Source organism: Sinocyclocheilus rhinocerous, unplaced genomic scaffold (genome assembly GCF_001515625.1).
Source record: "Sinocyclocheilus rhinocerous isolate Xijiao unplaced genomic scaffold, SAMN03320098_v1.1 scaffold892, whole genome shotgun sequence".
NCBI classification, from domain to species: Eukaryota; Metazoa; Chordata; class Actinopteri; order Cypriniformes; family Cyprinidae; genus Sinocyclocheilus; species Sinocyclocheilus rhinocerous.
The window spans coordinates 1,080,485-1,092,016 of NW_015642825.1; the positions used below are offsets into that span (position 1 = coordinate 1,080,485).

Consider the following 11,532-nt stretch of genomic DNA (forward strand, 5'->3'; position numbering starts at 1 on the left):
GGGTTGCCGAGGCTGTTCACAGGGCCCAGGGAGAGGCTGCTTTTGGTGCACGCCATGACCGTTAATCATAAACCACCTTAAACTGCCTCGTGCTGCCCGCCAGCCACTGCCTCTGCTTATGACTGCTCTCTTGGGTGTTTATTTTACTCCTCTTTTTCACTTGTTTATTTTTATCTCCATTCCACTCTCTTTACAGGCTCTCGTTCAGGAAGAAAACAGCACAGAGAAATATATGATTACAGTCATTAAGCTGAAAGAACACTTTCTCCAGAGAAGCCCAACTTGCTAGATCACCACTGCCCTGCGCCTCTCCTAGCAACCGTCCGTCATTTACAGTATTTATTCTAAAGGTTAACGTTTCTGGAATGGAATATATTGTCACATATTCTTCAAACTTAAGAACAAGTTTGAAGATTGACTGCATCTAAGGCGATGACTTCATGCGAGGTTCAGTCACAGGGTCATGTTAAATGTGTTGGATTTACTCAGCTTAAATGTCAGTTTGTTTTAGTATGACTTGTGCCGTAATCCTCCCGGCTTTCAGCCTCGAACCCTTTGATGGCTTTGACTGTAAAGACAACACGGAAGAGGAGGGGAACTTGGGAGTTAACGGAAGGATTAACTGTAAGAGCGAGAGATACAGAGTGACATCTTACAGCACGCGCAGGTTCTTGAGGCCAGAGAAATCCACTTTGGTGATCCGGGTGATGTTATTCCGGTCCAGATCCCTGGAAAGAAAAAAAAAAAGGGGGAGAGGGATTGAGAAAAAAGTTAAAAGCTTTTCATTTCACTTATGCTTTCAAACATGATTTTTCAAGTCTCAGCTCACAGCAGAGTCAGTAAACAGAGAATTTAAATTCAGAGGCTCCCTGGCAGTGCCTCAACGGCCCCGACTCGCACCAGATGCCCGCGGGGCAATGCTGTTCAAAGCTGGAGTCTGCCAGGGAGCATTAGTGCCATGCTGTGGAATACTGAGTCTGAGAGGCCGAATGCCTCGCATTGTGCTGGAGGCGACTCCCTTTCAGCATGCTGCTATTGAGCTGCCTCGACTCTAAACATTTCCATGCACACGCTCTCATGCACGGCTCAGGGTCACGTCAGCATACACCTGCCCTTTTCTGTTCTACATGTGCAATTACTCTATACAATGCAATTATTTTCTTAATATGTTTAACTGGGTCAAAGTCCCTTTCAAAGAAAATTTGTTTACTCAACGGCCATAACTTGCAATGCCTCCGGGCAGTTATTTCGGACATGCAACTCCGAGTCTGATCCACTTGAATGGGGAAATCCTGAAATCCCCAAAACTGCTTGCCATACTCTCATTTAAATACCATGTTTCAAATAAGTAACTAAATTTGATGTGATTTACGCCATTAATTTTGTTTCCTATGCTTAAATAGTGTTAAAAAAGCTTATATTTCAGGCTGGTCTGGCCAATGCGCATGTGCAGTCCTAAGCTTACATCTCAGGACACTAACTGTTTCTATCATGGACTGTAAATAAAGATGGACGACGCATCTCCACTTTCCTCCACTTTAGAAAAGTGAAGCCAAAACATCCCAGTATGGCCGCTGTCATCTTGAGCCAATAACGTCATTTGGAGCCAGAGTCTGCACGGTAGAGATTCATTTGGAGCACGAGTCTGCGTGGTTGATTCATTTGGAGCTTGAGTCTGCGCGGTAGTGATTCGCTTGGAGTCAGAGTCTGCGCGGTACTGATTCATTTGGAGTCAGAGTCTGCGTGGTACCGATTCATTTGGAGCTTGAGTCTGCACAGTAGTGATCCATTTGGAGCCAAAGTCTGCTCAGTAGTGATTTCTTTGGAGTCAGAGTCTGCGCGGTACTTATTCTTTTGGAGCTTGAGTCTGCGCTGTAGTGATTCTTATAGAGCCTGAGTCTGCACAGTAGTGATTCATTTGGAGCCCGAGTCTGCGCAGTAGTGATTCGTTTGGAGTCAGAGTCTGAGCAGTAGTGATTCATTTGGAGCTTGAGTCTGCACGGTAGAGATTCATTTGGAGCCTGAGTCTGCGCAGTAGTGATTATTTGGAGCCTGAGTCTGCGCAGTAGTGATTCATTTGGAGCCCGAGTCTGCGCAGTAGTGATTCATTTGGAGCAAGAGTCTGCGCAGTAGTGATTCGATTGGAGTCAGAGTCTGCGCGGTACTGATTCATTTGGAGCTTGAGTCTGCACGGTAGGGATTCATTTGGAGCCCGTGTCTGCACAGTAGTGATTCATTTGGAGCAAGAGTCTGCGCAGTAGTGATTCATTTGGAGTCAGAGTCTGCGCAGTACTGATTCATTTGGAGCTTGAGTCTGCACGGTAGTGATTCATTTGGAGCCTGTGTCTGCGCAGTAGTGATCATGAGCTGGAGCAGCAGTATCAAAGTCCCACCCAAACTCCCGCAGACTCAATCACAAGCTCACAACCATGATACCACACCCCGTTTTCATAGCATCAAATAACTAATTAAAAGCTAACTTTTTAGAAAAATGAACACTTGAACATACATCAGCGCAGTAAGAACTACCTAAAATGACAGAAACCACCTTTGGGAAAAAATGTATTTGAAGTGTAAGTTGATTTTTTATTTTGGCTTACGTTCCATTTGTTTAAATGAAGAGGGCAGGGTTTATGACCTATACTGAAGCCAGCCACCAGATGGCGATCGAAATGTTTTAGCTTCGCTTTTCATGACGTGTACGGCACACTTGGTTTAATTGTAAAAAGTGATTGCAGCGATTGGTTATCACAACTTTAAATTCAACAACAAAATAAGTAATAATGTGTTCTTTCATGCTTGACTTAAAATTATAAATTTAGTTAACTTTAGTTTAGCTAAATTGGATTAATAGGTCATCTCAACACATTATAAGTTAATGTAACTAACTGCAGCAACATTTTTCACAGTGCAATCGGAGCTAAAGTGACACCCTTGCCTCTTTTATTTTGAAGGTGGGACTATTCCGCCTTAAGTCTAAAGTCTTTATCTGGGTCTGGTTTTTTTTTCTTTTCCATACAAAAATAAGACAGCTAAAGACTAAAAAAAAAAAAAAAAAAAAACGAATGAGAAGATGGGAATAAACTGCTTGAGAAAGACAGACTGCATGGAAACATTTTTGTTTGGAAAACGTCTCCTCTTGAATCTGAATTAATTATATATTGCCAAACTAAGTATTTTTCCACTCTAGTCAATACTTTATCCATCCTAGACTGATTTATCAGTTGTTTCAAGCGTGTCTCAAATTGTATACATTCACTGAAATTAGTATACATGCCAATGGACTTCCTCTGTGGGCACTGTTTACTGGAGCCCCCGCCACACTGAAAAGATTAACGCTGAGAAATATACAGTGACATATAATGACACACGCATACACATACGCACTAACATCGGGCTGTCTCAGTGTGTTTCTCATAATATACATAAACATTTATAAATCTGATTTAAAGGCATATTGGATTTCAAAAGACTTCCCCAGAACCACAAAACGCACATAAAGCAGACTAGTATGAGCCATATAGGAAACATATTACAGGGGACAGGCCATGTACAGACCCCGGATTCCATAACAATGATCCTCTCCCAGACGTCGGCTGTGTTTCAAAACCTAGGCAGCATTATTGTGTGTAGAAAGATGATGCTGTCTATGTAAGTAGCACACTTGGTTTTGAGACATAGCCATTATCTGCTATGAAAACCAACAATGACAGCATCTTTCACACCCAATTTTTAGCATACAGATATAGAAAAATGTGAATTACCTGAATCGACAAAGATGTTCAACAAAAATTTTCCCAAAAATTTTGTCCCAACTGGCCTAGGGTTGTCTGAACAACTGCTGATTAAGCATGTTAAGAGTTTGAGAGCTCCCACCATGCACTGCAGCGTGAATAAATCAAGTCATTACTGTTATTATTGCTTTACTTTTTGCTGACTTCTTTATGGTGTTGTTTTTGTTGTTGTTTTTATCATCACTTATTGGTTGTGTGGTAATGTAAAGACCTTATTTCACTTAAAAGTGTTTGTTGATTGTCTGTGTTATTGAGGTACACTATTATTCAAAAAGTTCTGTTTTTTTTTTTTCAAGCAAGGATGCATTAAATTGATCAAAAGACAGTAAACAACATTTTAATGTTATAAAAATATTTATATTTCCAATAGAAGCTGTTCGTTTGAACTTTCTATTCAAAAAATCCCAAAAAAGGTGTATGGTTTCCACAAAAATATTAAGTAGCACAACTGTTTTCATCATTGATAGTAATAAAAAAGTTTCTCAAGCAGCAAATCAGCATATTAGAAAAAATTCTAAAGGACTGGAGTAATGATGCTGAAAATTCAGTTTTGCATCACAGGAATAAATTGCATTTTAAAATATATTAAAATAGAAATTAGTTATTTTTAATGGTAATAATAATTTTAAAATATTACAGTTTTTACTGTATTTTGATGAAATAAATGCAGCTTTGGTGAGCATAAGAGACTTCAGCAGTGTGTTTTAAGTGTTGAGATGTTTTTGCATATGCGGCTTTTGTATAAAATGACTTCATCTTTTATTTACAAAATAGAGTTAGGACTGATCGGTTCTGAAGAGTTCTCCCTGACTCACTGGTCTAGTTAAAGCAGTCAACAGACTTCATGAAGGTTGAAAGTTGCAGTTCCTATTACTTACAATTGCATTAAAAGAAAATTACCAGTACAAAGTTTCTCCTGCATTGAACTCAAAAATCTTAATGCATCATGTTCCCTTGATCTTTTAACTTCTCCACAATTCTATATAAACAGTGCTCCCACAAATGCTCCCTCTCCCAGTCTCTCCACGTCACTCTCTTTCCGTTTTCACATGCCCTAATCTCCCAGTAGTTCTCTCTTCTGTAGTTTTCTCGTCTTGTATCCTCTCACCTGCTTGCAATGTAATCCCACTAATAACACTGCACATTTCCTCCTCTCTCTCTCTCTCTCTCTCTCTCTCAATCCATCACTTCAATCCTCACCGTGTCAGTTTTTACAGGATGTGTTAACAGCCCAGGGAGCTAACTAAGTCCTGCTTCCTCTAGAAACTTAATCAAACCTCCGGTCACACTGACAAGGTGGAGTTCACAGATATGGCAGCCCCCTACTGGCTATTGTTTGTTTTAATTTGTTGAGGGGATAAGGTGCCCATTCAAATGGCAGGTGTTCCATACTAACAATACGCCCCCTCTGGGGCCCACCCCACCCACGGCACGCCATTAAGCCACTCAACCCGACTCATCCGAGTCATAAGCCGGCAGAATACTCTGGTAAAGTGTGCTTCTCAGGACGGCACCGGACAAAGAAAAGAATCTTTGCGATTTTGGCTGGAGGATATTTTGACTGCATCGTGCCACAATTGCAACACTGCAGACGACCGAGGTGCCCTAAGACCTCAAAGCTGAGCGCGAAAAATGTGCATGAAAACAAGAGTTGCTTTTTCTGTTCCCATACGATACCTCTCAATGCGTTTCCTGTTGTAATCTGTTATTTTCCTCAAAGCCACGCTAGTCTAGTCCTCAGAAGCTGATAGGTATGCTCCATTTCCTCTAGAAAGCTTCTCATCACTGTTTGGAATCTTAAATGAGTTCTTCCTTTGGTTTGGACGCCTTAGATGGCTGTTTTTTATTACTTGTGTCCAACAATACCAACACATTATTATTCTCCTCATAAGATGCACAAGATATTATCAGGACATATAGACACATCAATAAGAATACATTTTGTTCTCATGTCTATTGATTAATTACAACTAAACACCTTTGATATAAGCACAGATAAAGCACAACATGAGATTATGCTTGTCCTGTGCATTTAAATTAACAGGTTCGCTGTCATAACTGTCAAAGTGATTTCTGCCACCTATTAATCTTCATTAAATGCCTGCATTAATTATAATTTCTCCTTCACTGAGGTAATTCACGGAGGCATCCGTATGCCACTGAAAATTATAAGGCAGATGCTAAATGCAAGACACAGACAGGGATATTTTAATAACTTTAATGTGAACAGGGTGCAATTATTTTGTGCATTACAAACGGGTAGATGCCTCATTGCGTCCTCCTCACTCTCCCATAACAGAGCTCTTTCCTTTTCCTAGTTTTCTGGAAGTTCGCCGCCGAAAACGGTTGTTCGTTTGCACTTGTGCGAGATCAAATTTGAGAGGGGGGGTGGGGGGGTTATTACCGCTCTTTCATCTCCCATGAGCCATGCAGCCAGCAGCCATGTGGCTACCACACATTTCTGGACACATGCAGTCCTGTCCCAGAATTCCTGAGGTATACCTCCCAACATATAACTACCACCTCAAAAGCTCTTAACAATCCCATATTCCCTGAAATCGTCACAGTGCTCCATACACAACTTTTTCTTTTTTACCACCAAAACTCTGCATAGCCAAAACCACAAAAATGCAGTCTTCTATTTTTGATTACCTGGCATGGCTGGTGATGACTGTTAATTGTCTTTGGTAAATGCTTTTTTTTAGATTAAAACAGAATATCGTCTGTTGGATTGGAGTTGGATTGGCTTTGCATGAGGATAAAGGCCAACTCATCACTGGAGTTTCGGGATGAAGGCAGTGAAAATGAAGCAGCCGGTGCGTCTTTTCCTCTTCATTGTTTATGAGCAATGTTGGCAGTTTCCATCTCAGGGAGAATTTCATTTAGTAAATATTTTCATTACAGCCATGTCTGGATGCGAAGGACGCTCACTTCACACTAAGCAGAGTGGACAAAAATGAATAATTTCTTATTTCATTTTTTTGAGCGTTTACCCCCTGGATGGTTTATTTTCAAACCCTGACAGCTAATAGCGCAGACGGCCTGGTGTTCTTGCACAGTATATGACTTCTTAAATTACTAGAGTAACGCTTGGCTGAGAGGTGACAAGGGCATCTTCAACACGTCTGTGTGAAAGTCAATATGACAGCCAGGCTACAAAAGTCTCATCAATAACACAAGTCTCATCTTGGACTCCGGGGGTAACCAAGGATACCTTCCCACCAACTTTCCGTAGATGTCATTACCGGGAAGAACGGTCAAAAAAATGATTGTCCCGGCTGACCATATTGAACAACAGCCTCTGTACCAGGCCACCATGGGTTTATTTATTTGGCTTTATGGCGCTCTGTTTCCACTAAGTTTCCTGTATAAATTTCTCCAAAAAGATTTTTTTCTTGTATTGTAACTTATGTTTGGCAGGGAAGAGTTTGAAGTCATTACGTCCTAGGCAAAAATTTTAGTCAAGCTACTGTTTGAAAAGTTAGTTAGCTACAATATGAACCACAAATGAAATGTATAGCGAACAGCTTGGAATATGTAAGAAGACAATATCTTCAATATTTCAGATAATGTGACTTGAAGCATTAAATAGCAGTTATACGTACATTAAAACTAAATACAAACAATAAAACTAGAAAAATCATTTTTAAACATTTACATGAACCGTCTGAACAAAATGATTCACTAAATGAATCAAACACCCCAAAACATAAAACAGTTAAAGAGCACATTTTCACATGGCTGCAAAACACAATGTCTTAAAAACACAGATGTACCATTGTGTTTTTTTCACACTACAACACTATTTGTCTGACTTCTGAAAAAATTCACTTAATAGCATAACTACTTTTACTCCCCAACACTTCATTAGAGTCCTCTTTCTTTCTGCCTACCGAAAACCTAGCAAAACCCTCATCAAATCATTCAGAAACTCTGGTTTGAATCTGTTGTTTACTGGTTGTTAGCTGCAACCAAGTGTTTGAGTCCGTGATACTTACATCACAGTAATGAAATCATAAAACCACACGCGGTTTTATTCATATTTGTTAGCTTAGGATAAACACTGTCACTTCAAGCTACACTCAGCCACAACTAACAAGATGTACTGATGAGAATAACGAAGCCCTTGATGTGTTGCTTTGGTGACAAAGCCCGCAAAATAAGAGCCCTCGTAAATGTGAAACGGCCTGGAGGTGTGCACATTATCGAATCCAGCCTTCCATTAAAGTATGACACAAGCTTGGAAGATTCACAGACTTCTGGGTCCCTGACATTCGGAGTGACCTCTTCGAGACTTTTGTGACGAGAGGTCTGCTGGCTCCCAGACTCACCAAAGACAGCGCTAAGCTTTGATGTACTGCCTGAAATGAGGCACATTAAATGTTTTCCGTGCATGAAAACGATTTTTTTTCTAAAGTTGGGTGGCGAATCTTTCCCCGAAATCTTTGCCCACAAACAGTGCCGGCAGCTGTCTGGCAGACTGCAGTGTGTGAACGCTCACCGAGCGAGAGACTTCACATATGCTCCTCATATGCCCACTGAGGTCAGCAGGGCACCGGAGACCACAAACCCACCTCCTGATTCGCTCCAATACCAACACAACAAACACACACACTATCCCGCTGACTGACTCTTTGCGATAATAAAAAACTGACATGCAGCATAAGCAAACGCTGACAAACGGATATGCAATCGGGGGCGGAGCTAGCAGTTGGGAAAGCAGGAGTTGGCGGTTTCACACCGAAACTTCATTAAGACACCCAGAGTGTGATGAGAGGAAGGGAATGCTGCCATTCTCTCCTGATCCGGCAGACCAAACACGCTACGCCAGCCACAAAGTGCCACATTGTTCCTGAAGTGTTAACTGCGAGTGGGCCTAAGACTCCGGCGGAGAGAATTTGCTATTAAATGCTACAAAGTGTGTGCGTAACTGGTGCAAATTAGAGCGAGAGAGATGAAAGAGTGAGAGAGAGCGTGTGTGAGTGACTGAAAGGGGATATTACAGTTGCGACAGGAGCTACTAATGAGCACAAAATCATATGAGCTGTCAAAGAAAGAAAAGCCTTTCAAATAAATGCACATTTATTAGAGGGAAATGTGCCTGAACTCTGGAATTGTGGGTAACTAGGCCTTGCTTAGGGCAGAGGTGCAGTCATTACAGTTAAATCAACACTCCAGGGTGCTCTGGGAAACCTGGTGGCGTGTTAATCGTACCCAGGAGACGTGGAGACGGGTGCTTCTGGACTTTGAGCGGTCTTGAAAACTGCTAATTTACAGATGCCGTAGCTTGGTGCAAAACATTGGATGAATTGCTTGGTTTTCAATGAATAAAATCGGTTATAAGAATATGCAAAGTCATTAACCAAATGCTTTGCACACCATGAAAGACTTGCATCTGTCTCTAGTTTAAGCAAGACTAAACCTAACATGGTATATTTTAAAACAAATCCAATACACAGAGGGTCTTGACACTTATTTATTTTTCTCTCCACATGAAAAATTCCACTGAAAAGCCCTTTAGGGGTTAAAGGTTGGAAGGTTCAACCAGACCTCTGGCCACTGAACAGACTGGAAGCCTTTCCTATCAGATCCCAAAAAAAATATTATATTATACCAGATGGTTGTGATACTTATCATGGCTTATCACGACAGAAGTGCCGCAGGTGGAAACAAGGACATTAAGGATATTTTCACAGTGAAATTCACCAGTGGTTAGAAGTAATCTAAACACATAAGAGAGTCGGTGTTCAGCTGCAGTGCGCCCCTCAATGGACTTGTGGTTCCCCAACTTCCCCAGCTAATACAGCCAAGGTACATACACACACTCACACCATATGTCCAATAATCAATGTTTGTGTAAACTCATTATACTGGATGAAAGAATCAGATGCAATGCTGTTCAACATTCAGATGTGGACACAATATCTCAAGCCTCATTTAGAACATTCTGGATAGAATCAATGAAATGTGATGTTTCTCAACTCCAAACTTTTCAAACTTTCAATACAAAACGCTGAACGAAAACTCTTCATGCATTAGACAGTTTATAACATACATGGAATTCATGTCATTTTAAAGAAAGCTTCAAACTTGAAATACTTAAAATTGATTTATATTTTATAACCTCTAATAACATGACACTGAGCACATCCCATACTGATTTTAAAATAAATGTCTGTTTTTTTGTTTGTTTTTTAACCTCTGCTTTAAATCTATATTTCACTCTAAGAACTAAACTAACCTGCTTTAACAACTCCAGCAATAATGTTTAAAGAGGAAACCTGATCATCTGGGCAAAGGTGACAAAAGGTATCATGTAATTTTTAACACATCTTATTAAGAAAAACTATAATAATATTTTACAATAGTGCCCATTACACAAAATACTATTACTAAATTAAAACCCATTTAATCTCACTGGTAACATTTGCGACCTACATTCACTTAATGATCTGTTGAGTTACTGATGTGAAGTGAGTTGTGCAACTATAAATGGAGTTCAGAGATGATCAGAGCGGATTAATTCCAGTTTGTCCATCTGAGAGATGATGTCTTTTAAAGAGCTTATTATTGATGCATTATTAAATCTGCTCTATCTCTCAGTATATGTAAACATATCATAGACAAGAGGGAAACCCAGAACACCATTTTGATGGTTTAAGTCAAATTACAAAATTGTAGATTTCAAAGTATAATTGCAAGTAAAATAAATGCATTGCTTTTTTGAATTAGCATTCTATTTTCAGCACATTTGCTTGTTCGATAAATGAATAAATAAATATTGTAACCTTTATCCTTGCAACTGCGATTTTATATATATATCCTTTTTATAAAATAGCTGCATCTTTTATATTTATATAATTTTAGTAAAAGGCATGCAGCTTGACTGGTATCCATTAAGTAAAAATAGGTTTACATAGCTTCAAAACAACTTGCAATTATTATTTTTTTATTTTTAATTAAATTAATACTTTAGTGTTCAATAATAGTACCATTCAATAGGCTACGTGTAACATGGACACTATGTTACAAGTGAACAACAGCTGTAAAAAGAAGAAACAACTTTCTCTGCATCTCCTGCTCACAGTACATGAACAGAGGTACGCGCCGCTGTCATTATATTATCGGTGTACACAAATAACGCGATAATAGGCGTACTTACAGTCTCTCGGCATTCCTCGGGATTCCCCTGGGTACCGTCCTGAAGCCTTGACCCTGACAATCCACATGAGAGCCCGAACAACTGCACTTATGCGGGCATCCATTCACAGCACAGCACAGCAGCCCGCACAGCACAGCCACTGTCCCCCAATACTTCACCCACCGCATCAGAAATCCTCTGAGGCTGATAGCAGCCCAATAACAATAGGGGGAAAAAAATCAAAAACAACAAAATAAACTAATGCGTATCCTAGGCTATATGAAAAACAAAAAAAATGTATCCGCGTCTTGTTACATCCAGACAATAAAATCCCGCGCGCAAAAAAAAAAAAAAAAAAAAACAAAAGGGAGCAACAATTCGTCTCCTCCGCATCACGCGTCTTGTCCACAGCCAATTAAATCCCGCGCGCAAAAAAATACAGGTAGGACAAGGGGTGAAAAGAAAAACTTAAAGACGAGCTACAACACCAGCATAAAATAGTTCCAACTTTGAAAAATTCTCAAAATGCATCAGAAAAAGCTTTGCTCATTCAAACGCGCAGTTGCATCTGTCTCTCCACAGCATTGAAACACACAG

General features: G+C 40.0%; 1 protein-coding gene across 1 annotated transcript in view; it reads right to left on the reverse strand.

Moving 5' to 3' along the window:
- The window catches only part of LOC107756681 (slit homolog 3 protein-like), a 175,540-nt gene extending 164,277 nt beyond the window's left edge, over positions 1 to 11,263 (reverse strand). Inside the window, exons 1-2 of the mRNA XM_016573881.1 lie at positions 10,957 to 11,263; positions 657 to 728 (exon numbers count right to left, since the gene is read on the reverse strand). Of these exons, the coding sequence (XP_016429367.1) occupies positions 657 to 728; positions 10,957 to 11,123 (239 nt within the window). The 5' untranslated portion in view covers positions 11,124 to 11,263. The remainder of the gene's footprint in view (positions 1 to 656; positions 729 to 10,956) is intronic.
- Positions 11,264 to 11,532: the final 269 nt, after the last annotated feature.